Below are 27,653 nucleotides of genomic sequence, written 5' to 3'. Positions count from 1 at the left end.
TCATGGATGTCCAGGAGACTGTATGGACACAGCAGAGCTGGGAGGAGAAAGATCCTCCTGCAGAGATGCTGTACTGGAAAATGGCAGAAAGTAAGTGTGTAGTTACTTTCCTCCAGATCTAGAGCACAGAGTGGACCAGGAGGGGGAAGTGGACGCTGCTGGGTTTCCTAGTCCACCTTCCTCCCAAGCACTTGGGTGAGACCTGTGGTCAGCGGGCACATCAGTACCAGCAGCTTAGCAATGTTGGTGCTTGGTGCCTCGACCCCTGGTTTGGGAGCCTCCCTCCTCTGCACCACCCTGTGTCTTCCTATTCATTGGCTAACCATCCCCTCTCCATGCTCAAACACATGATAAATGTCAGGTCAGGTCCTTTCTATTGGGGAAAAAATATCTCCCTTCAGTAAAGAGTTGGAGCAGAAACGATGATTATGCAGTTGACTATCTTGAACTGAGAAATCTGCTATTGTATGAGGGAAGAGTTTGGTGTGATTTCTTTGACCATCACCCTGTCCTCCCAGTCAGCTTCCTATTTTTAAAAGACCAAGTTTCTCAAAAGCTGCATTAAGTAATGGTTAATTTAGTGTGATCAGTAGAATATTTCAGAGTTTCTCTTTGCCTGGCCCAGTCCTTCATAGTAAAAATGTTGGAGTTTATTAGATCTCATCATTGCTACTCACCACCTACTCAAACTTGGATAAGTTATTTAGCTGCTGTGTGACTCAGTTTCCCTGTCTATACTTTATGGAAAACAACATTTATAGGATTGTGTGAGAATGAATCAGATGAGGTAGAATTAAAAGATAAGATATGTGAATTGTTGAGAATTGTGCCGGGCATAGAATACATGACCAATAAATAATAACTCTTTATATTAGTAAAAGATGAACTGTATCATTATACTGAATATAATTCTAACCTGAAGAAAGAATTTGACGTTTTAATTGTCCTATATGACATTATTCTTTTCTTATATAAAATGCAATCTTATTTACTACTAGGGATATTGAGAATAGTTGTGTCCTCCCACTGTGTAAAACCAGGTAACCATTTGGCAATGTTTTTTTCAATAGATGATGTAGCCAGGAGTGATGGTGCATACCTGTTATTCCAATGCTTGAAAGGCTGAGACAGGAGAACCACAGGTTCCAGGCCAGCCTCAACTACATAGTAAGATTCTCAGCAACTTAGCAAGACTCTGTTTCAAAACAAAAAGTAGAAACGGCTGAAAGGATGTAGCTCAGAGGTAGAAAGACCCTGGGTGCAATGCTCAGTGCCATGTGCATATGCACACATGTATAAAGATACACACACTATATATATATATATATATATATATATATATATATATATATATGTGTGTGTGTGTGTATTTAGTGTCTTCCTATATCTTCAACCATCTTTTTAGTCATTACTCTAACCATAGTTGCTCTTCTGCTTATAAAAGTTTCTCTGAATTTTTAATTAAATGACATTGGCCACTCGTCTTCATGCACTTAGGAGTTTTAAGAAACAGCATTCTGTTGATTGGCCACCATTTTTTAAGGTACTCACCTAACAAGATCAGCATTCCTGAGTCTCAACCATCCCCATAATCTGTAACTTCTAACTTTTTAGAATAGAAAGAAGAATCAGAGAAATGAGCATGTGGGTGAAAGCCTCTAATCCCAGCAACTTGGGAGGCTGATGGAGAAGGATCCCAAATTTGAAGGCAACCCAAGCAACTTATTGCCACCCTGTCTCAAAATTAAAAACAAAACGGGCTAGAGATGTAGCTTCATAGTAAAGTATCCCTGAGTGAAATCCCTAGTACTAGAAAAAATAAAAAGATTTAGAGAGATTGTATTTAAATAACATTTACTTCTACTCTAAGATGAAATTTCAAAACGGGAAGATTTTTTTAAAGTAATTTTAATTACGAGTAACAATGACAAGAAACCATGGCCAATTCTAAAAGGTATATGCATATGATACATATTTGTACATATAAATACGTATTCATGCATATGTATACAGCCATGCTACAGAGCAATGTTCCAGTCAACAAGCAACCAAATACAAGGTGGTGGCCCCATAGGATGATAATGGGGTTGAAAAATTCCTAGGGACACTGTAGCCAGTGTACCTTCATAAGGTGGCACTTTCCTTACTTGTTTCTGGTGATGCTGACATAGACAAACCTACCGACCTGCTAGTTGTACAAAAGATCTCAGCATGGCTGGGATAGTGCATACAATTATTTGGTACATTAGGCTTGACAAGGATAATAAACAATGGTTGTTGGCTTAGGTATTTTATATATATAATTGTAATCATTGTTTTAGAATGTGCTCATGTTTTTTTGTTCATCATGGCCCTGAGGAACATTAGGATGAAATATATAGATATATACCATTACTCGAGGTATGCAATAAGCTATGCTATCTCATTGTGTGTAAGTACACTGTGTGGTGATGAAATTGCCTAATGGCACACTTCATAAAATATATCCCGTAGGTAAGCAATACACAACTGCATATATACACACGATACATAAGAACTTTTACCATACCTCTCTGAAACAAACTACCAATGATAATTGACAAATGAAATGACTTGGCCAATTAAAAACTAGTCCAAATTAAGTACTGAATACTTAATATACTTGATTTACCTTTCTCAAACAGACCAATTTCTTGAGATTTTAGCCAAATGGCTTTATTGTTTCAATTTTTTAATTAAACCTCCTTATTCCTTGAAAAGTAATGGAAAATTGTAACTGGCCGTAATGGAAAATTGTAACTGGTAATATTAAAATCTGGGTGATTTCTAGAGATCACAAGACTTTCAAACTCACCCTGTGGTGATAGAAGGGAAAGTAGAAAGGAAATATCCATTGGTGGACACATACAATTTATATATTCAAAATAATATAATGCTTAATTCAACTTAAAATTTTTATTGAGCACATTTTGGTTTTAAAAGGTATATAATTATTGGGCCGGACATGGTGGCACACGCTTGTAATCCTCACAGTTGGGATGCGGAGACAAGAGGATCACGTAGTTTCGAAGCCAGCCATACTGGCTTAAGTGACCCTGTTTCCAAATAAAAAAATATAAAAATAGATCTGGGAATGTAGCCTGGAGGTAGAAGGGTCCCATCTGAAGTACCACCAGAAAAAAAATTGTAATTGTTTTATCATAAAACAGTAGAAAAGCATAACCACAGCAGTTTGTAGGTATGCAAAGCTGCTTTCTTGGGACTGATAGTCATGGTTAGGAGAGAGGTCAGCCTGGAGTATATGACACTGACAATGTCTCTGGCCTTCAGGAAATTAAAGCCTGGCTTGAGAAAGTCACCACACATTATCTGTATGTCACAAGGACAATGTGAGATTAAAAAATGTCCTGGAGTTGTAGTATAAATTGAATCATAGAGAAGAAGTAAGTAATGATCAGTTATTGTAAACCTATTCTGTCCTACATAATTTCATTGCAATTTAAGTAACCATTATAAAGCAATTTCCTACTCTGCACCAGAAATTGCGTAAAGCATGTGATTGATTGATTTTAGAATTTCTATGGGTGCATTGGTGTTATACATCATAAGAGTCAAAGTGACACATTCACACGTGCACCCAAATTCTTGGTGCGTTGCCCTCTGTACCCCACCCTCATCCTCCCTCCTCCCTCCTTCTTCTCTGTACATGCTAGTGGTATTGGGAGTGATACCCCCATACACAAACATCATTTGACCTATTTTCTTCCTCTTATAGGCATATTTTCAACCTTTCTGCAATTCTGCAAATAATCTTTATATCCCTGCTGCACCAGCGAAGAAATTGAGGTTCAGAAATGTTAAGCACCTTAGTCAAGGTCGTGCATTTAATACCTAAGCACTGTTGACTCGAGCCTCTGATCCTTGTCCAAGTCTACTCTGAGGCTCATATGTATGCAAGATTGTACTCAGAATCACTTTTTGAAAAAGTCCTTCTCAGTTCATTAAGAGCTCTTGACAACTCTGATGCTATCTCTCAAGAAGCAAGCGCATTTTGATCTTGTGACTTGGTAGAGACAGAAGTGTAATTGACATCTTTCAGTAATGAGGATAAACATAAAGGGTATTGCAGATGTGTTTTTAAGTATATGGTCATAAAATAATTATAGGAAGCCCCTTCTGCAAACTTTCAATGTGAGGGATATTCAAAACTAAAATGAGAAAGTTGATATTGTTGCTACTATTTTATGGATGAGGATACTCCCGCTTCAGGGAGTTAAGTAGCTGGTCCACAAGTACACAGGTAGAGCTAGGGTGTGTGTGTGTGTGTGTGTGTGTGTGTGTGTGTGTGTGTGTGTGTGTGGTATGCTGGGGAGTGAACCCAGGGGCATTCTGTCTCTAAGCTATATCCCTATCCCTAGTTTTTATTCTTTATTTTGAAATAGGGTCTCGCTAAGTTGCAGAGGACCACACTAAGTAACTGAGGCTGGCCATGAACCCAGATCCTCCCATCTCAGCCTCCCAAGTACAGGAATTACAAGTGTGCACCACCACACCTGGCTGAAACCACATCTAGTTGATTCAGAAGTCCTTAAGTAGTGTGGTGGCCCGCACCCGTAATCCCAGTACTTGGGAGGCTAAGACAGAAGGATTGCAGATTTGAAGTCACATTCAGCAATTTAGCAAGACCCTCAGCAAACTAGCAAGACCTTGTTTCAAAAATAAAAATAAAATAGGGGTTGGGGAGGGTGGAGCTCAGAGAGAGAACACCCCTGGGTTCAGTTCGGAGGAACAAACACACACACACACACACACACACACACACACACACACACACACACACACACACACAGTTTTTAAGCTATGCTTTTTACTAAATAGCAACCTCTCCACTTTATTTTCCACATCTGTTAACAAAGTATCCTGCAGAGCATGCCCCTAGAGATCTTCAGATGAAAACCTTATTCTTAGTGAAGGTGTCTTCATTCTCTGAGAGGCTGCTAGCTCTCTGGGGAAGCTTCTGCCCAATCTCCTTAGGACATCAGCAATAGTCTTCACATTGGTGAAGAAATGCATCTCTACACATTTCCTTCCAGACATGTGTCCAGGTATCATTAGCCTTGGGGCCTCTGCACAGGCCATTCCCTCTGCTTGGAACGCTCCTCTTTCAGCTCTACCCTTTCACCAGGGATCCTTGAGATTTTTATTCCACTGTCACTCCTCACTGGGGCCTACCTTGCTCACCTGACAAACCTGCAACCTGCTCCCTCACTCCCCATTACTCCCTGTTCTCCTTAACCTGTCCGTCATAGCACTTCAATTGCCTTCCTAGCCTAGAACTTACTTATCTCTGTTGTTTATCTTCTCTTCCACACTTTTGGTGTAAGAATTAGATGAATTAGTTTGGACCTGAAATATTTGACTAGCATCTGGCACATAGGCGATAAGGAAGTGTTAGCTCTGGTTGTTGTTAGCTGGTGTTATTCTGCAAAGTATTTTCAAAGGTCTCACACTGAAGTTTCTTCTCCATTTGCTGATCTGAATGAGGCAAGTTATCCAGGGTTAGATTAGTGCTTGGTATGTGTTAGTATCCAAACCAGGAGTGGTTTTCTGTAATGATCACAATGATGCTACTTAACTAAGCGAGTAGGTAAAAAATCATGGTGTGAGAATACAGAAAGCAAAAGGATTTGGAAAGAGAGAAATTATGATTACTGTGTACAGTGGAGGTAGCCAATGGGTAATTAATAAAAATATTAGGCATTATTTATAATAAATATACTTGTGCTTGAAGTATTTTTTTTTTGGTGGTATTGGGGATGGAACCCAAAGGCCTTCTAACTCTGGGCTACACTCCCAGACCTAGGTTGTATATTTTTTTATTTGAAAACAGCGTCTCTTAAGCCAGCTGAGGCTGGCTTCTAATCTGCGCGATCCTCCTGTCTCAGCTTCCCAAGGGCAGGGATTACAAGCGTGGGCCACCATGCCTGGCTTGTTCTTGAAGTTTTTTTAAAGAATATTTTCTTAAAATGTTTTAGAAGCCAGGCATGTTGGTGCACGCTTGTAATCCCAATACTTGGAAGGCTGAGACAGGAGGATTACAAGTTTGAGGCCAGCCTCAGCTACTTAGTGAGGCCTTCGACAACTTAGTGAGAACATGTTTCAAAATTAAAAAAAAAAAATAGGACTGAGGTTGTAGCTCAGAGGTAGAATACCCTGGGTTCAATCCCCAGCTCTACAAGAAAAAACGTTTTAGGATGTTTCCCAAATGATATTTCTACAAAAATTATTACACCAAATGATATAAACATTTTTATGACTCAACTTACTGTGGCCAAAAAGATATCTTTTAGATGTTAAAATAAATAGCATCAGCCTGGTGTGGTGGCGCACGCTTGTAATCCCCGTGCTTGGGAGGCGGATACAGGAGGATCGTACGGGTTTGAAGCCAGCCTCGCTGGCTTAAGAGACCCTGTTTCCAAATAAAAATATACAATAGGTCTGGGAGCGTAGCCTGGAGGTAGAAGGGTTCCATCTCCAGTACCACCAATAAATAAATAGCATCCTAATTTTAAAAACAACATGTTTTTAAATATTTTTAGTATTGGAACAGTATGTTATGGCTCTTATTAAACATACAGGATTAGACATCATTTTGATTATGACCCATGAGGAATTTTTGTGTGTGTGGGTCTGGGGATGGAACTCAGGGGCATTCGACCTCCGAGCTACACCCCCTGCCCTATTTTTTTATTCTTTATTTTGAAACAGGGTCTCACTAAGTTGCGGAGGGCCTCACTAAGTAGCTGAAGCTGTCCCGGAACCGCAATCCTCCTGTCTCAGCCTCCGGAATGCTGGGATTACAAGTGTGTGCCACCACGCCCGGCTCCATGAGGAATTTTTAACAACTATTTTTATGTGGTTCAGTATAGCAGGATCATAAATGTATTAAAATTCACTCTCCGGCTCTTCGGCTTTGTGTTCTTTTGTATTTGAATTTGAAACAAAGTGAATGTAACTTGTACAGTGAAGATCACGGTTGGCTTACTTCTTGCCAACTGCTTCAGATTGCAAATAGCAGCTGGGATCTATTACATACAGAAGCCAGTATTACCAATCCCACAGCCAACACCTACCCAACACAAGCAATTGCTAGTACATGATCAGCGGGCACTACTGCATCTTGGTGCATCCAATCTCCTTTCAGACCTTCTAAGAGGTAGGGTATGTTGGGAGCCAAATTGGTCTCTGTCCATCCTAGAGACATCGATTCATTCGCATTCTGATTGGAGACACTTTAGCTGTCTCTTTGAAGAAAATAATCCCCTTTATAGGGAGCACACATTTTCTCTACATTGTTCCGGAAGATGTGGTTGAATAAATTACAATTCCACTATCATTGTTACACCTCTATTGTTCATTTTAGCCTCTGACCCAAACCCTTGATGGACATCAGTGAACCACATTTCCCTGTATACAAGTTATTGTATACTTCCCTTCTCCACCTTTGCTTGCCCGTCTGGCCTGATTTGGCCAGTGAAACATCAGCAAATGCCATGCAAGCAATGGTCTGATAAGCAATTGGGCTTGCTGTCTTGGAATCCTGAGTGAGGTGATGCTTAGAAACACTGAAAATGAAAGGCTCCATGGAGAGAGAATCTCAGCCATCTCGGCCATCCAGGTGAGGTCCAAAAAAGCAGGGGGAGGGGAGGGCTGTCTTGGAACATCCAGCTCCATCCGACTAGACTGTGTATCCGATGAACATTTTATGGCCATAGAAGGATCATAGTAGTCTGTAGTCACAAGATGGATCCAAGAAAGGCCAGTTTAGGTACTTTGTAGTCAATGAAGAGAATCATGAGAAATGATGTCATTGATATCTTTTTTTTTTTTTTTTGGTGGTACTGGGGTTCCTGGAAACCCTTTTACCTCCGGGCTACACTCCCAGACCTATTTTTATACTTTTTTTAAATTTGGAAACAGGGTCTCCTAAGCCAGCACGGCTGGCTTAGAACCTGCGCTATCCTCTTGTCTCCGCCTCCCAAACTCGGGGATTACAAGCATGTGCCACCATGCCCGGCAGTCACTGATATTTTAAGAAAATAAGTTTAGTTGTTTGTTTTACACAGCAATACAAAACTGACATACTAAGTGTTAATCAAATATTTTTTAAATTATCTTTGCCTGAAAGTACAGCTCTTAAGGTCTAACATGAAAAATCAAAAATAAAATTAAAAACAATGAGATTCTTACTGGGCCAGAAAAAAATTACTGATGCAGTGGAAGTTAGAGGAAGGTGCCTCAAATACATAATTGAGAAGGCTCTCCAGAACAAATATATATATATATATATATATATATATATATATATATATATAGAGAGAGAGAGAGAGAGAGAGAGAGAGAGAGAGAGAGTGTGTATATAATGTGTATTTCCCTTTTTATATTAAATTACCCATTTCCTTTACCTTTCTTTCTGAAAGCACATAAACAACAATAACGAATTGTCTCATGAGGCATTTGAAATACTTATTTAATCTTCTTTGTACTGCTTTCCCCATGAAAGTCTCACTTGGTATTGTACAGATGTTAGATGGGCAACAAATATCATATTATTTGCACAGCAACAGAGAAAATATTTCCATGACTAATACGTGGTGATTTAATCCGTGCTATATTATTAAAGAGAGACAGATGTAAACCAGTTAGCTCATACGATATAAAATTTGATTTTGGAAATACAACATTTTATTATAATAAAGGAGAAAGATAGAAAACAAGATTAGTGCAACGATTCTGTTTCTTAGCGGAGTGTTGAGCCTGTCTTGATACTTTGTCCTGTTCCCTGGGGTTGTAAGCATATGAATAATTTATCACTGCTGATGCTTGGCTCTCCCAAAGTATATTAGCAGTGTTTTCATATTTTGCAACTGGTCACAAGCCTGTGTTTTCAAACTGGTAAAATTACATTCATGCAAATTTTACTTCTTAATAGGACTTTTAAAACAGTGTGTCTTTAATGAATTTCTATCATAGAACAATCTGGAAGAATGGTAAGTTGTTTCTTTAAGGTGCAGTCTGAGTACTGCCATTGACGTGGTTCTTTGGACATTGCAGGTCACTGCATTCACGAATCCTGCTTAGCCAGCTGACCTGTTTCATAGGCTTCAGGGACAGCTTCTTTTATTCTATTATCCCAGGCTCTATAGTTGGTCTTGAATGCACAACAGAAAGTAAAAACAGACAACAGAAGGGAACGAAGTAAAAATAACTGCAGAAATTATTATGAAACAACCTTTCTATCTTCCCAGTTATGTAATCTTTCTCTACTACAGGGTATCATCATCATCATCATCATCATCATCATCACCTAATTATTCATATTTCATTTTCTCTTATTTATCAGTGAATCAGAAAAGTATATTTTAATGTGCATTTTGTTTTCTTTTTTGTAAATTTTTTTTTGCTTAAAAAAATGTCAAAGGTACAAAAGGATCAAACTAAATCAACTTCACCAAAAGCATTTCCTAAAAATAATCTTAAAAGTTGTAGAAGCTGGGCACGGTGGCACAGACCTAAATTCCCAGTACTTGGGAGGTTGAGGCAGGAGGATCACAGGTTCAAGACTAGCCTCAGTAACTTAGTGAGACCCTCAGCAACTTAGCAAGACCCTGTTTTCAAAAAAGAAAAAAAAAATTAGATAGGGCTGGGACTGTAGCTCAGAGGTAGAACACCTCCGTGTCAATTCCCAGTACCACAAAAAAAGAAAACAAAATAATTGTGGAGTTTCAAGATCTCCAGGACACATGTATCCTGAGAACGGTCATGACAAAAATGTGACTTGGGTCTTACTGTAGGGATGTAGTCTGAATCTTGCTGTGGCCTCACTGGGTACATTGATAAATGGTACTGAGACAGTACAATTTCTTCTATCCAGGTAGTTAAGCAATTCTCTTCTTTAGGTGTTAAAATCACGTTAACGATGTTGTGGAGTTTCAGATTACTCTTCTTGCAATGTGTTTACCTACCACAATTATTGCTCTCTGGAGCATAACAAGAGTCTCTTTCATGCAAAGAGAATAGCTACAATTATCTCACTTTGCAAACGAGGGACCTACAGTCACTGAGCAGTTAGAGCAATGTAGGGGAAGAGCCTGGAAACCGAACATATGTCACTAGACGTCAGGCCTCAGAGCCTTAGCTATTATGATATTTATTTAAAATGTAGCAGGGCATGATGGCGCACTCTTGTAATCCCAGCACTTGGGAGGTTGAGACAGGAGGATCACAGGTTTGCAGCCAGCCTCTGCTACTTAGTGAAGGCCTCTACAACTTAGTGAGAACTTGTTTCAAAATAAAGAATAAAAAATAGAGCTAGGGGGTATAGCTTGGAGGTGGAATTCCCCTGGGTTCAATTCCCAGTATCTAAAAAAAAAAAAAAAAAGTAATGTTATTTCTTTGATAATTTGACTTAACAATTGAGAAAAATGAACACTGTATTTGTTATATCTCCCCAAGTTAAAGAAAGATGAAATACAATAAAATCATATTTCATTTACTTTTATGGACTTATTGTAAAGATCTCCTACATGTAACAACAAAGTCTACTGTGCAACCGTTTAAAAATGATTTCAAAGCCTAGATTTAAGAACCATTAAAATGATCTCAGCAGGAAAAAATGAGAGCAGTTACAAAAATCTTCTATAATTAATAAAATATAAGTAATTATGAAATGTGCTATAGGATTAGTCAGATGACACATGAACAGATAGATTAAAAAACTGAGTAGAACAGGAATTCCATAAATGATTTCATCCTAAAGATTACTTCAGTGGAGATATTCTTCAACTAATTATGCTGTGATAATTGGCAACCGATTTGGAAAAACAAAACCACAGTAATATCAGGTTTATACCTCACACTGTGCATTGAAATATTCCAGAACTTTTAAATGTAAATGTAAGAACCCAAAGGAACTAAAGGAAAATATAGAGAGTGTTATTGGATTATCTAAAGAAATGTTTGTGAGCATAGCACCAAGGCCAGGACCATAAATGTCACACAAAATTGACCACTTAGAAATAAAATACATTGGCATAGCAAAATATAAAATATAAAATATTAATAATAAATTACAAACTTGGAAAATAATTGCCATGTATAAAGGATAATGAATCATCATTCTGTATATAGAGGGAGTTCCTAGAAATCCTTAATATAACCTATGGACAAGAGTACAAATATATATATAAGTAAATGCAAATTAGATTTAGTGAAACAATTTTTACGCTGTCAAAGATTAACATGAAATAATTATAGACAATACTGATGACAGAATGGTGAGAAGTATAGTCATAAAATCATGAAACTATTGTAAATTGTTATCCACTCTTAGACAAAAATTTGGCAACATCTGTGTGTGTGTGTGTGTGTGTGTGTGTGTGTGTGTGTGTGTAGAAAAAACTTGCAAGAATATAATTCAAACTATTAAGTTTGGGTGGAAAATGGGATTTCTAATAGTTCTTAAAATAGTTTTATATAGTCACAACTGGGTTGTGGATTATTGTCCCTAAAACTATGGAACCATATTCAAAACAAAGAAGTTTCATAATATTAAAATAGTCCAAATTGCCTTTCTGCAGAGTTAAGAAGCTCCAAGATGGTGACCGGAGAAAGGAATGATACAGCAATAACCAAATTCATCCTTTTGGGATTCTCAGATTTTCCCAAGCTCAAAATTATCCTCTTTATAATATTCTTGGGGACTTACGTCTCCACAGTGACCTGGAACCTGGGCCTCATCGCCCTGATTAGGATGGACCCCTGCCTACACACACCCATGTACTTCTTCCTCAGCAACCTGTCCTTCTTGGATTTCTGCTATGTCACCTCCACCATGCCCAGAATGCTGTCCGATTTCTTCCAGAAGCCTCCGTCCATCTCCTTTCTGGGGTGCGCCCTGCAGTACTTCTTCTTCTCTAGCCTGGGTCTCACTGAGTGTTGCCTTCTGGCGGCCATGGCTTACGATCGCTACGCTGCCATTTGCAATCCTCTGCTCTACACAGCCATCGTGTCCCCCAGCCTCTGTGTGCAGATGGTCGCCGGAGCCTACGTCACCGGCATCCTTGGCTCGTTGATCCAGCTGTGTGCTTTACTTCAGCTCCAGTTCTGTGGGCCAAATATTATCGACCACTTTTTTTGTGACCTGCCTCAATTATTGGTCCTGTCCTGCTCGGAAACCTTCCCCCTGCAGGTCATGAAGTTTGTGATAGCGGTGATTTTCGGGGTGACAGCCATCTTAGTCATCACGATCTCCTATGGTTATATCGTGGCCACCATCTTGAAGATCAGCTCAGCGGAAGGCAGGCGGAAGGCCTTCAACACCTGCGCCTCTCACTTGACAGCTGTCACTCTGTTCTTTGGGTCAGGACTCTTTGTCTATATGCGTCCCAGCTCTGATAACTCTCAGGGCTATGACAAGATGGCATCAGTCTTCTATACCATGGTGATTCCCATGGTAAATCCTTTGATTTACAGCCTGAGGAACAAGGAAATTAAAGATGCTCTGCAGAGATGTAAGAAAAAGTATTTTTCTATTGCCATGGTTTATTAAAGGTCTGGTGACCCTGCTGACTGGAAGATTCTAGAATGTGCATGGGAAATGCATTTAATATGATTTGGCTTCATAGCAGCTCTGGCAGAACTGCAAGTCAGCCTGTCTAAGCCGAGGACCAGCCACACGAATCCTGTGGTTGCTTTCAGTCTTGACCAGCTACGGCCTCACAGAGCAGTTATTCTATCAGTTTTTGTGAAGTGGCAATTTTCAGTTCTTTGGTTGTTGACCTTTATAAATTCTTTCAGAACTTCAGACTATAGGCCAAAGAGAACAGGTCTAAACTTAAGGCCTTGGGTCTTTCTCGTGTACTATATCATAGGCAGTATAATGATCTCTTTGTTCCAGACTTCAAACTCTCAGGGTTCCTAGGCAAAAATCCAACTGATTAAGGTGGGAATATGGGAGAAGTGTAATTTTAGATTTTGTTTTTATATTGGCAATTGAGACCACGGGCATTACCTCCTAGCTTTACTCCCAGCCCTATTTTTAGTTTTTATTTTGGAACAAGGGCTCACTAAATTGTTGAGGGCCTCATTAAATTGCTGAAGCTGGCCTTGAAACCTTGATCCCCCTGTCTCAGCCTCCCAAGTACTGGAAATACAGGCATGTGTCACCACGCCTGGCTGTAATTTTAGATTTTGACCTAACTTCTCTGACAAGGAAATATACCATAGCGAGTTTGGTCCCTATTTTTTCTGGGATCTTATTTTTAGAACTAAAGATCAATTGTTTGTGAGTAAAGACTGGGGATTTTTATGAAAAGAAGCGTTTCTTTGGGGTCTCTATCTTTAAAGTTACATTTCTGTTGTCATGGCAGAATGGACGTAAAGGTATCCAATGCTGCAGAACAATGAAAGATGTTGGATGAAATATTTTCTAGAAGCCATATTAAAAATGTATTTCTCGCTGGGCGTGGTGGCGCACGCTTGTAATCCCCGCGCTTGGGAGGCAGAGACAGGAGGATCGTGCAGGTTTGAAGCCAGCCTTGCTGGTTTAAGCCTCGCTGTTTCCAAATAAAGAATATAAAAAATGGGTCTGGAAGTGTAGCCCGGAGGTAGAAGGGTTTCCAGGAACCCCAGTACTACAAAAAAAAAAATGTATTTCTGAGCAAGCAATGCAAGAAAGGAAATTTCCAACATCCAGATAAATATAAAGTCAAACCAGGAATCCTGAGCACAAGGACACCCCAGAGATTTCTTTCACTCAGGGGGAGTCCCCCAAACGCTGGCACTATTGGGCTGTGTTCTGACAGACACGTGAGACTGGGGGAGAAGGAGGCAAAGCCAGAGACTGCCTGAGAGTCTGAAAGGAGACCTAGACATACATAAGAGTCCAGTGGACTGCAGCTCAATCTGTGGGGGAAATCTCATTTTACAAGAAGTAAAATCCTGTCTCTCTCTGCCTCTATGCTGGGTATGGGGAAAAATAAATAGCTCCTGTAACAAACATCCTGATGGAGTTTGGGGTTCTAACTCCACGTGGCAGCTCATGGAATATTTTTTCATTTTGGTACTGGAGATTGGAGCCAAGGGTACTCTACATTCAAGCTATACCGCGACCTCCCTTCTTTTGCAGTTACTGGGGGTTGAACACAGGGGTATTTTACCTCTGAGCTATACCCCCAGCCCTATTTTTTATTCTTTATTTTGAAACCAGGTCTTGCTAAGTTTCAGAGACTGGTCTCCACCCTGTGATCATCCTGTCTCAGCCTCCCAGGTACTATAATTTCAGGTGCAATTACAGGTGTATGCCACCACACCTGGTAGTTCACAGAATTTTTAATCAATTGTGTATTTTAAGGTAGTCCCAGGGTAGAAGTGTCTTCAAGCCCGCAGCAGTCAGAAGCAAATGCAAGTTCTAAGATTTGTCGGAGACAACCTAAACCCAGACTCAAAACAATTTTTGCAAGTAACCTTCTAAAGAAAATTAAGTCACACAAATCTCAAAATACACAAGGAAATATGACCTTATTAATAAAGACTGAGAAGGTGTGGCGATTTTAACCCATGAAGACTTCAGGAAAAGGAATTATCTCAAAGTGTGCAATAGATAGTGATGATACATTCAAAAAGAGGAATTGGAGATACAATTAAAAAGCAATAGAATGAAGTTTGCTAAGAATTTCTGCCTGTAATGTATGTAATGAAAATTTAAAAATTATTTTATTTTATTATTATTTTTTTTGTGGTACTGGGGTTCCTGGAAGCCCTTCTTCCTCCGGGCTACACTCCCAGACCTATTTTTATATTTTTGAAACAGGGTCTCTTACGCCAGCACGGCTGGCTTCGAACCTGCGTGATCCTCCTGTCTCCGCCTCCCAAGCGCGGGGATTACAAGCGTGCGCCACCACGCCCGGCTAAAAATTATTTTAAATAATCTTTTCTGGGAGGTGTGAAAACCACATTAATAATGTTTTGGAATATCAGATAAGCATTACGTCATAATGTAATATGTGGCCCTCTTCTCTGAAATAACTGAAATGCTGGGTATGAAATAAAATTGTCTTTTTATATGTATTTCCACTTACTTTACTAAAATGAGGACTAAGCTCAGAGGAAGTAAAACCAGGAAGCCAGGGGAATGAGCAAGCACCCACATGGTTTTCATGGGGGCCATCCTGCTGAAGCCACAACTTCTGCTGCGTAGACTGTCTGGAGGGTAAACAGTCAGGACGTGAGTCAGGGTATGCCCCAGAGGCTCTCCTTTCAGAGGTGACCCACACAGAAAATCAGAGAGCTACATAAGGAACCCCAGTACCACAAAAAAAAGTATTTCTGAACAAACAATGCAAGAATAAGTGTGCATAAGAACTCCCAGAATTATGTTCAAGATTACACACACACACACACACACACACACACACCTGCCAAGTCTTCAGGTATTAAAATCCTTGTTAAAAAGGGCAAGGCAGTTGGGACTATCGATGGCAAAACACCAGTGAAATCTTCCCTAGAAAGAAATTCTTTCACTCCAGAAGGGAATGTACCAAGACGAGGTGAGAGATCTGGTGCTTCTGAGCGTGAAAAGTGGATTGGTCGCAAGAAAGAGACCTGCTGCATCCGTGCTGTGCATCTTCCTTGGCCGTAAGGAGGGCTGGAGGATGGATGCTTGCACCCACGCGGGAGAACCTTGGACACATCATGCTGGGTGGGAGGGCCTGTCACACAGGACTGCACATGGCGTTACATCATTTTAATGAAATGTTAGAGATAGGCAGATATGTGGAGACAAAAAGATTAGTGGTGGTCTTGGGTTGAGCGGGTGGATGGGGACGGAGAGCAACTGTTAATTAATGGGTACGGGTTTCCCCTTCCTTCCTTCCTACTAAATTGCTGAGGCTAGCCTCCGACCTGAGAGCCTCCAGTCTTGGCATCCCAAGTACTGGAATTACAGGCATATCCCACCACACTCTATTGGTGTGGATGGTTTTGATTTTAAAAAATTCTAAAATTAGGTAGTGGTGATGACTGACAAGCTGAAAACATATTAAAAGCCACAGAAAAACGTACTTTAAATGGAAGCTGCATTTTCCTTTGTGAACAGAAGAGGACATACTTAAACTAAGAAACTTGGCAAAATACCCAAACCCTATAGCCCTATGTGATCCCTGCCCAGCCCTGACATCATACTTTGGTTTTTTGGCCAGTACTTCCAGGATTTCAGCCCTTCCCCCATCCGTTGTGCTGTGGCATGGTCCAGGTGCATCCTTCACCAACAAGATCTGTCCTAGCATAGAACTAAACCAAATGAGGAAGGGAGAAAAGAGGTGCAGCCCCTTGGTTAGAAGTAGAAAGGAAGAGATTCGCCGTAGGTTTCTTGGAAATATCGTTGCTCTCTATGCATCTCAAACATCGCTTGACTTGAACAAATAGATTACGTGTCTATAAAGAAGACGATTCGCCAGTGAATACACAGGGGCAGATGGAACAGAACAGTCTTCCAGATGTCTGCTGCTTGTGCTACGGTGAGACACTAAGTGTACACTCTTGCTAAGCTTTCACTAGCCAGTAGAGGGAGGCCCAGCTCAAGATTCTGCAGTAACAAAAAACACACCACACACAGATCAAATTAAAACTGCACTGAGACCCCATCTACCTTCGTCAAAAAATACAAACAATAGCTGGGCGTGGTGGTGCACACTTGTAATCCCAGCATTCGGGAGGCTAAGACAGGAGGATCGCGGTTTGTGGCCAGTCTCAGCTACTTAGTGAGGCCCTCTGCAACTTAGTGAGACTCTGTTTCAAAATAAAGAATGGAAAAAAAATAGGCCAGTAGAGCAGGGGGTGTAGCTCGGTGGTCGAATACCCCTGGGTTCCATCCCCAGACCCGCAAAAAACAAAACAAAACAAAACAAAAACAACCACAAACTATAATAAATGCTGGTGAGGATGTGGGGAAGTAGAAACTTTTCTACACTGCTGGTGGAATTGTAAATTAGTGCAGCTGCTAAGACCAGGAATGGATTCATCATCTGACCCAGCGATACCACTCCTGGGTATTTTTCCAAAGGTTTGAAGTCTGAATGTCATAAAGATACACACATAACCATGGCCAAGCTATGGAACCAGCCTAGACGTCCCTCAACAGATGAATGGGTTACAAAAGTATGGTATATACACACAGTGGGATTGCACTCAGCCATAAAGAACAAAATTAGGAATTTTGCAGGAGAATGGATGGAGCTAGAGACTGCTAGGCTGAGTGAGATCAGCCAGTCTCAGAAAATGGACGGTCATATGTTTCCTCTCATATGTGGAAACCAGAGAGAACCTGGGAGACAAACAGAACTTAGGAGAAATGAGAAGAGTTACCGGTAGATTAGTGGAAGAGGATTTGGGGAGAGAAATAGGCAGGAGAAAGGGGAGGCTTGATGACGGAAGCTGTTCAAACAATCTTATGTCCACTTGTGAGGTGGTCAATACCAATTTCAATATTACAGACGGGAAGGGGAAGCGCGTGGGGCGCCATCCAGAGGGAGAACACCAGTGCTCCCTGCAGGTATGTTTCTATCACTCGAAGCCTCAACATGACTTATGGTTACAATGCACCGACAAAAAGTATATTAAAAAAAAGCCACAGGCAATGGTGAGGGTTTGGCTAGTGACGGTGACGATGCTGTACCGAGTTTGTGTGTGTGACTCTTTAAGGTTTATGTCCATGCTCCCCAAAAATGGAAGGAAGGAAGAAATAGAATAAGAAAGTCTCTTGGTAGAAGAGTCGTCCTGTTTAATTCAGTAAACAGTCACTGAACATCTGCGCGATGCCAGGCACTGGGATAGGGACTGAAATATTGGTAAGTCAATTCAGTACCAAGACCTCACAAGGAACAGACACAAAGAAACGGGGCGATTATCTGATTCAGAAATTGATGATAACCACGAGGGGATAACAAGTAGGAGTTCTGAGAGTTCAGAAGGGAGAGCGCGTGTGCAGGGGAGGGTGTCAAAAAGGCTTCCTTGGGACGGCTTTGGAGAAGAGGATGGGGGGTCAGCAAGAGGCTCCGGACAGTTCTTGTGCACAGTGAGCTCCTTGCTGGTGAGAGGCCTCACATCAAGAGCTAAGCCTATCAGCGGCCTGACAAAACTTCTGGCTTATCACTGGGGAGGGGGGGGGGAATTGTGAGCAATGGTGGTTGAAATCGGGGATGGGGGTGATTTAAAAGGGTGAGTTCAGGAATTTGGAAAGGGTCTAAAGAGCAAGAAGTCATGAAAACCCAAAACAGATCCACCGAAAATTGCAAAATAGGAAAACAGGAAGTTTCTGCACAGGGAAATTTGAGTTTGAGATTTCAGGAATCAGCAGTTTCCCCTTGTGGTGAGTTCTGGGGTGGGGGCTGCCATGTCAGGTGACCTGGGTGGTGCAGAGTCTTAAGCTGGTAGAGGGAGAGAGCCAGATGATTCGTAGCCGGAGAATTCAGCGAGATTTATCTTTCTGGTTGCCACCTGACCTGGTACACTGCCCTTGAACGCAGGGAGCTAAATAAAAGGTAGCTTGGGAGGCACACAGCAAAACAACAGAATCACAGGGAGGTGAAGTCAATCTGGAGAGGTTCCCTGCATTAACTGAGTTTGACATTTGGTCTTGAAGAGAAGCAATAAATGGATGAGCTAGAAGTAGGTCCTGGCCATCCCTCGCCTGGTGTGCTTGCTTCCAAGCTGGCCCACTGATGATCAAATTGAGGAGAGTAACAGTTAGAAACCTCAGTCAAAAATAGAATGTAGGTGGCTCACAGAATGAACCTGTTTGTGGATGTTTTTCTGTTTTTCTCTCTATTCTTTCTGGAAGAGAGAACTCCAAGACCAATTTTACGTTTTGGGTGTGAATTAATAATTTAATAAAATGAACAAATGATTGATCATCTGTAGCTGTCCTTTTCTTTCTTCTCCTCTCACCTCCCCAAAACCCTCGACATCCATGTGAACCGAGACTGTTCTGTTTGTCTGGATTTGTATGGCCTTGACAAGGCCTTTGCCACCATCTGGACTCCAGCTGTTCTGTTCTCTCTGGTTGAACACTCATCCATCCAAATGCCTGCCTCCCGCCGCAGCAGCCTCTTCTCCTTGCCACCGAGCCCTGCCAACTGAGCGCTACTCCTCCGCAGATCGTAAAAGTCTGACACACTTATCCTTTCCCCGAGTAACATCATTTTCAGCTCTATATTAAGGGACACTTTAGCATTGCCAGGCCTGAGCGCCCACTGGATTCACGGTTTCCAATAGCCGCCCCGCGTTTTCGTGTTTCTCATTCCAGGTCCCAGAAAGGCTCTTTAGAGAAAGGCTTTTAAAAAGGAAGGCTTGGGGTGGGCTATCAACAGCATTGTGGCTGTTCTAGAAGAGGCGCCACTGCCAGCTCTGGAGCAGGATCAAAGGAGAGAAGCCTCTTCAAAGAACAGACAACGGGCACTGTGTGCAGAGTGCCCCAGATGCCTGACAGATGTGGTTGCTCAGCCACTTGGTAGGTTGTACCATGTTGGTTTATAGATCTATTCTAAGACTGAGAAAAACATTTCAGGGAACACTTTCTCTCACTTACCCTGGACCCAGCAAAATAAATAAAGGGACTTTCATGTTATTTTCTCCCTTCTCCTCCTCCTCCTCCTCCTCCTCCTCCTCCTCCTCCTCCTCCTCCTCCTCCTCCCCTCCCCTCCTCCTCCTCTTTTCTTTGTGGTACTAGGAATTGAACTCAGGAGTATCCTACTCTGAGCTACACTCCCATTCCTATTTTTAATTCTTTATTTTATTTATTTATTGGTTTTGGTGGTACTGGGGATGGAACCCTTCTACCTCCGGGGTACACTCCCAGACCTATTTTATATTTTTATTTGGAAACAGGGTCTCTTAAGCCAGCGAGGCTGGCTTCGAACCTGAGCGATCCTCCTGTCTCTGCCTCCCAAGCATGGGGATTACAAGCGTGTGCCACCACGCCTGGCTTTATTCTTTATTTTGAAACAGAGTCTCACTAAATTGTGGGGGCTTCACCAAGTAGTTGAGGCTGTCCACAAATTTGTGATCATCCTCCCGTCTCATCCTGTCAGGTCCTGGGATTACAAGTGTGTGCCAACACCACACCTGGCCACCCCCCCCACCCCCCGCTCGCTCTCTCTCTCTCTCTCTCTCTCTCTCTCTCTCTCTCTCTCAATACTTGGAATTGGACCCAGTGGCATTCTACCTCCAAGCTACACCCCACCCCTTTTATTGTTTGTTTTGAAATAGGGCCTCATTAAATTGCTGAGGGCCTCGCTAAGTTGCTAAGGCTGTCCTTGAACCTGCGATCCTCCTGTCTCAGCCTCCCTGAGCACGGGGATTACAGGCGTGCACCACCAGGCCTGGCTCATGTTTTCAATGAGCTAAACAGCTATTTGCAAAGACAGACAGGACCAGTGTCGAGCATCAGTCTCCCAGCCCATGGCTCCAGCTCTCCTTTGCGGTACATCTTCCCCTTTCATTCTGCCTCCTTCTAAGTTTGCAACTCCTGCAGCTGCTTTCCCATTTCCTTCCTTTCCTCTGCTGCTAAACTAAAGGAATGACCCATCATTTTCTTTAGCCCCGGGGCCTCACTTTCATTTCCTGGAGTCTCACTCCAGACACCCCCACTTAAGATCGATGCGCTCTGCTCCCACCATTTTATTGAAGCTGTTCTGTGAAGACTATACCTTACTTTTTTTCTGCCACTTCTAATAATCTTTTGTTCCTATTTTCCCTCTTTGATTTCCCCAAGCTGGTGAGGGCTTTGAGGATCAGGATAAGGAATTTGGATGTTACTGGGTCATTAACAAACAACAAACCAATGAACATTCTCTAGCCAGGAACTACATGATTGGGCCTGCACTTTGGGAAGGACCATCTTTGGGTTCAGGAGGAAAGACGGGAGTAGAGAGTCTGAAGGCAAAAAGACTAGTTAGAGACCAGACACCGTAGTAGTGCACCTGTAATCCCAGTACTTGGGAGGCTGAGGAAAGATTACAGGTTTGAGGCCAGCCTTAGCAATTTAGTGAGTTCCATAGCAACTCAGTGAGACCCTGTTTAAAAAAAAAAAAAATATATATATATATATATATATATATATATATATATATATATATATAATCTCATAGGGCTGGAACTTTTTAACTCATAGATAGAACTCTCCTGGGTTCAATCCCTAGTACCAAAAAAAAAAAAAGACTTATTTACACATATAAATATTCCACAATGAGCCTCACTGTGGAATTAAAATGCACTACTCAACTGGGCGTGCTGGTACACTTTTAATCTGAACTCAACTGAAAACTCCTGAAACCTCCCCTCCCCCACCCCACCTCAAAATTTGGGGATGGAGAAAGCATGAGAAGAGGCTTCACAGGTCCTGCTGACAATGTTTCAAATATCAAAAAAAAAAAAATCTTTTCTGAAAGAGGGAGGAAGGGACACTGGAATTGGAAAACACCACCTTCTAGCTCCTCATCCTTAAAACTTTCTAGGCAGATGGGAATGGTGGTGCATGCCTGTAATCCCAGTACTTGGGAGGCTGAGACAGGAAGATGGCAAGTTCAAGGCCAGCCTCATCAGCTTAGCAAAGACCCTCTGCAACTTAGGGAGGCCCTGTTTCAAAATAAAAAAAAATAAAATAGGGCTGGGAGTGTAGCCCCGGGGGTTGAATCCAGAGTATCACAAAAATAAAAATGAAACAAAACCAACTAAAAACCCCAATCAACAACAAACAAATAACAACAGTATCTTTCCCTCTGCAATAAAGAGTATAAAGTCAGAGGTTTGTTTTGGTTTTGGTTTAGGGTTTTGTTTTCTATAAAAGATTTAATTACATATAAGCTACTGCATTGACCATGGTGACCCATCTCCCAACATCAAACCTTAGAGAGACCCCAAGAATGTAGGCGTCGGCCCAAGAGCTGGGATTCGCCAAGTGGGGAGAATTTGCCTGGCTCCACAGTGGGAAAATGGAGAGGGGAAGCTGCCGGGGCCGTGGGCAGAGGGGATTGGCTGCGGATTCTTCTCATCTGGACTCACGCTGAAGTGCTGCCAACATAAACAGGGTGTGGCCACCGTCTTCCACAAACCCTTCAAAGAACCCCCAGCCTCCTGTGGGTTGACACAATGCCCACTTCCTGCTGCTCCCTGCCTGACCCTCATCCCCAAGACACCCAGATCCACTTGAAATATTTTCAAGTTGGATATTTGATAAGTCAAGCCCAAAACAGGCACTTGAAGGAAATCTGTTCCTGGTCAAACAGCAAAAGGTTATGATTCTTTTAAATTTCCTGCACACTGATCTTTAGAGCGATGAGGGCTATCCGGTGATCCCCCCCAATTGCCACCCATTTTTTCACATCTTTAAGGGGGCAGTAGAGTGTAGAGGACTGAGCATGGGCTTTCGATGTGGGAAGAATTTAAATCCAACTCCAGTTTTGCTGTAAGATCTCTGGATGACCTCTGGCTGGCTACTTCTCCATCACGATTGGATTGGTGGCTGCGGCAGATGCTGTTTATTTCGTAGTCCCACCACGGGTGGTTGCTGCTTCGTGCAGCTCCCTAATAATTGTTCCGTGGTTCCTACCACTGAAGGTTGCTGCTCTCTACAGCTTCCTGAAAATTGTTTGGCGGTTCCCACCACGGAAGTTCCCTGCTCTAGATCAGCTCCCTGACACGAGTCTTCCTCGCACGACGACACAAAGCTTGATATAGTAATTTTAAGAGAATTTAATCATGGGGGGGTCAGAGGAGATACATGACAATTCTCCCGCCCATCTGCAGCCAGAATCTTATAGAAACTTTAGAAGAGGCATCATAAAAGTTATTCAAACACAGAAGCTAACAATTGTCACAGGTCACAGTAAAGAAGACCAGTGAGAGAAACATGTGACAAGCTTGGAGGAAGGAGGGATTAGACATTACTTGAGTGGAGACGACATCAAAGACTGCACCTCAGGGATTACACCAGGTTCCTTGGAATTTGTCTTCTTGAGGACAAATCCCAGTCAGCCAAATATTATGTATTTAAATTGAGCTGATCCAAGATGATAATCTCAATGTATGTTCTAAAATGGCCTTCGACACACGGCTCCGTTTTTCTTATCTGAAAGTGCATTTCAGAATGCTTTCATTTGGGTATCATGGTATAAAGTGCGCAAGAAGCCCCATCCGCCCAATCAAAGATGTTAGCATTTGCTGGGTACAGTAGTACATGCCTGTAAGTCCAGTACTTACTTGGGAGGCTGAGACAGGATGATAGCAGGTTCAAGGCCAGGCACAGCAATCTAGTGAGACCCACAGCAGTTAAGTGAGAACCAGCTTAAAAATAAAAAATAACAAAAGGGCTGAGGTTTTAGCTCGGAACAGAATGCCCCTGAGTTCAATCTCCAGTACCAAAACAATAAACATCAAACAAACAAGCAAAAACTGTAAGCACCTATCAGTGTTCTTTCTTCTTTTTGATTTCACAGAGTAAAATAAAAAATTTAAGAAACACGTAAGGTCAATTAATACAGCTTCTCTTTCAAATCTTTCATTATTATTACTATTATTATATGTACATATGTACATGGTACTGGGAAATTGAACCCAGGAACATTCTACCTCTGACCTCTAAGCCCTATTTTTTTGAAACAGGGTGTCATTAAGTTACTGAGGCTGGCTGTGAACCTGTGACCCACCTGTCTCAGCCTCCCAGGTGCTGGAATTGCAAGTGTGAGCCACCATGCCTGGCTCTCTTTCAAATCTTAATGCCCTTCACTGTCAAATGTACCATCCTTGCTTACATACTTCCAGTGATGAGGAACTTACTTCTTTCGGAGATGTGCGTTCTACTTTTAGACTATACTTTTGTTTTCTTAAAATTCTTTCTCTCTCTCTCTCTCTCTCTCTCTCTCTCTCTCTCTCTCTCTCTCTCTCCCTCTCTTTCTCTCGATCTTACTCATTTTCTAAGAGTAATTTACTCATTTAAAACTCATTTACTTCTCACCCTTAGTCACTCAGAGGGGTTCTGTAAAATACCTATTGCTTGTGTATGAAATTGTTACCTATTTTGGAGCCAAAACCCAGCCTTGGACCTTATTGACTCCAGGGATTTCTTACTGGAACCAGATCAGAACTGAGGATATAATGGAGACAGGGCCAATGAAAATCAACCTTACCAACACAAAGCTGGAATCCTCTTCCCTCCTGAGCCCAGGCAGCCGGCCAAGCTGCCCACCGGCGTTCCCTGGGACTAGTCTTACCCCAAGACCTAGAGGGACCCAGCAGCACCTGGGAGAGAACTGGCCTGCCTTTAAAGACCCAAGAAGTCTTTGCTTTGGCACCTGCATCTAAACTTTATTTCTTGGTTGCGACCTGTGCTGCGGGTGCTCGCAGAGATGGGTCTTGTTTTGGCTTCAAGAGTCTGATTGTAGTCATGTAGCTGAAACGCAGGATTTTAAGTATCATAGGTGAGTCCTCCCTTTTCTGTTTCTTGCACCACTGGGTTACTGGTGAATTGTAGCACCACAGAACGAAGGTGTAAGAGAGATGCTGGAAGGCGGAGCCAGCAAGCTTCGGGACCTGCTCTCCTACGGCTCTGAATTTCAGGAGGGGAGCCGGGCTTTGCCCTTTTTTAATTCTAGAATTCTGAGAAACTTTGTCTCTTAAAAGGGTTTCTACTATTTATAAATAGAAATCGCATGGAAGAACTAGGAATAGTGATGTAAGTTAATCCCTTACTGAATATACAGAAGATAAAAAGGTTAAGATTCAGATAGGCAAATAGTGTTCCAAAGATCACACAGTAAAAAGAGGAAATAGGACTTGAATCGAAACCTTTTTTTACCTTTCCAGCTAGTGCTTGAATTTATTTACTTATTTGCTGTTGTAGACTGATGGGTGTGTGCCAACATGAAATTTCTTTGGGTCTAATCTAATTTCTTTGGGTCCGCTTCACTACCTTTGTGTATATGTGTGGTATTCAGGATTGAACCCAGCTCCATCACTGAGTATATTCCCAAGCTTTTCTAATTTTTTTGAGATAGGATCTTGCTAAGTTGCCAATTCTGGCCTCCAACCTCAGACTCTCAAGTACAGGGATCTCAAGTTCCAGATGCAAGCCACCATGCCCAGCTGCCAGTCTTTTTTTTTTTTTTTTTTTTTTTTTTTTGTGGTACTGGGGTTCCTGGAAGCCCTTCTACCTCTGGCCTATACTCCCACGGGCTACACACCCAGACCTATTTTATGCTTTTTTATGTGGAAACAGGGTCTCTTAAGCCAGTTGGCTTAGAACCTGCACGATCCTCCTGCCTCCGCCTCCCAAGCGTGGGGATTACAAGCATGCGCCACTACGCCCGGTGCCAGTCATCTTTTATACCATTTCAGTATTGCGGTACTGGAGATGGAAGCTGGGACATTCTGCCTCTGAGCTATACCCCCAGCCCTATATTTTTTTATTCTTTTGTTTTGAAACAAGGTCTCACTTAGCTGCAGAAGGCCTCTTTAAGTAGCTGAGGCTGGCTGTGAACCTGCAATCCTCCTTTCTCAGCCTCCCAAGTACTGAGATTACAAGTGTGTACCACCACTCCCGGCTATCACACCTTTTTAAATTATCACATATCTGACAACATATTCTATTAACAAAGAAACAAACAAAAAATTTAAAACAGCCCCAAACAAAACATCCATGTTTTTCTTCTTGCCCTTAAAAAAAAAGCAAAACTCTTCAACATGATTTTTATTCAAAAAAAATTTGTTGAGCACCTGTTGTGTGCCAGGCACTTGGGTTAGGGGCTTGGAATGTTTCAATGAAGAAGAGAGACAAAAATTCCTAAAAATTAATCAAAGTCTTTGTTAAGCTTACATTCTAGTGAAGAGAAAAAAACTGATGACTATATTGATTATATGCTATGTTATAAGGTGATAAATAATACTAACGAAACAAAGCAGAATAAAAGAGACAGAAGTTCAGAAGAGAAAAAAAGGTTGAAATTTAACAGGAATATTAAATTATATATGTGTACACAGTCTATGGAATTATGTATTTGTGTGTGCAATAAACAAATATCTTTTCCATCTTTGCTTTCAAACATCTTCCACAATTTGTTCCCCCCTCACAATCTCTCAAAACTTGCCTCCCATAACTTCTCCTAATCTTACCATTTACCCCATCCTCCTGTCATGCTGATATTTTTTTATCTCCCTTTACTTCTCTGCCCTCCTATACTTCTGCAATGTTTTCCCTTATTTAATATGAAGATCTGAGAACACCTCCAAGCCCACTCACACACCAAATTTTCATCCTGGTAAACCCTTACTCATCTGTGGAATACTTGAGCAGATCTCTTTGAGGACACTACCTGCTATATCGAGGCTTCAGAACTTATAAATATTTCTCTTTCAGTACTTGTCACGCTGAGCTAATAATAGGTTCCTATTTTTATGCCCGTCTCCTGCATTTTGATGAGTAGTTTGAGCTTGATCATGATGATTTATTAATTTCAATATCATCAGCTGTTAGCTCTGTCAAACACAAAGTGCAAGATGTTTGATAGTGTTTATGCCCAAACAGCATTCAAATTTCAGTGCTGAAGCTTTTTTCACCCTTTTTAAGTCTCTAATGGGGGAATGCCAGTTTTTTTTCCAGTTTTATGTGCTTAATAGAGAGAAAAAACAAAAACAAACAGAAAAAAAACCCACCTCCTGTACTCCACGAAGCCTGGTCAGAACAAACTATGATGATCAAAAACACAAAATTGCCTCTCAGGCATTTTGAGTCTTAACATAGTACTTCCATTAAAAACAAAAGAATATGTAGTCTAAATGTGAATGGTTTAATAACCTAGTTACAGTGTTTGGAGCAATAGAAAAAGGAAGTATTCTTTGAATCTCACTATGATATCTAATTACATTGCACCAAAAAAAGTAGAAAAAAAATCTACATTTTTTTTTTCTGACTGCATGACCTATCCTGAAAGTTAAAAAAATCAACATGGTGCCAGGTGTGGTGGTGCACTCCCTGGTGGTACCTGGGAGACTGAGACAGGAGGATAACAGGGTTGAGACCAGCCTCAGCAAATTAGCAAGGCTCCCAGCAACCTTAGGGATACCATGTTTCATAGCAATAAGAAAAAAAATGGGCTGGAATGTAGCTCAGAGGTAGAATGCCTCTTGGTTCAATCCACACATAATGAAAGAAAGAAAGAAAGAAAGAAAGAAAGAAAGAAAGAAAGAAAGAAAGAAAGAAAGAAAGAAAGAAAGGAAGGAAGAAAGAGGGAGGGAGGGAGGAAGGAAGGAAGGAGGAAAGAAAGAAAGAAAGAAAGAAGAGAGTATTTAGACCAAGTACCCTTCAGAAATATGGTGATGTTGACAAGGGGTTCTGTCACTTTTGCATAAACAAGTGTCTGGGATCCGAATGGCAAAGATTTTCATGAAAGACACAGGACATGTTGCCGGGGGAAATCTGCACTTTCTACAACATTGGCTTTACAGTGTGTCTTCTGATTTCTGGATATCATTCCATGGCAGAGCAAAATAGTTTTTTCCTCTGGATTTTCCTTGCCCCTGGAATCTCCCTCCAGGGCTCTGAAGGAGCAGAGAACTGCTACTAC

At 41.5% G+C, this 27,653-nt stretch overlaps 1 protein-coding gene across 1 annotated transcript in view; it reads left to right on the top strand.

Moving 5' to 3' along the window:
- Positions 1–22,505, top strand: part of LOC308260369 (olfactory receptor 5A2-like) — a gene marked incomplete at both ends in the record, with an annotated part of 100,459 nt that extends 77,954 nt beyond the window's left edge. Inside the window, 6 exons of the mRNA XM_080691664.1 lie at positions 12,458–12,551; positions 14,393–14,580; positions 15,494–15,675; positions 16,465–16,556; positions 17,532–17,590; positions 22,368–22,505. Of these exons, the coding sequence (XP_080547790.1) occupies positions 12,458–12,551; positions 14,393–14,580; positions 15,494–15,675; positions 16,465–16,556; positions 17,532–17,590; positions 22,368–22,505 (753 nt within the window). The remainder of the gene's footprint in view (positions 1–12,457; positions 12,552–14,392; positions 14,581–15,493; positions 15,676–16,464; positions 16,557–17,531; positions 17,591–22,367) is intronic.
- Between the last annotated feature and the right edge of the window lie 5,148 nt (positions 22,506–27,653).

The sequence above is a fragment of the Muscardinus avellanarius genome (genome assembly GCF_963383645.1).
Source record: "Muscardinus avellanarius genome assembly, chromosome: 1".
In the NCBI taxonomy this organism is placed as follows: domain Eukaryota; kingdom Metazoa; phylum Chordata; class Mammalia; order Rodentia; family Gliridae; genus Muscardinus; species Muscardinus avellanarius.
Note: the sequence above shows the minus strand (reverse complement) of the source record. Positions and strands in the feature narration are given on the sequence as shown.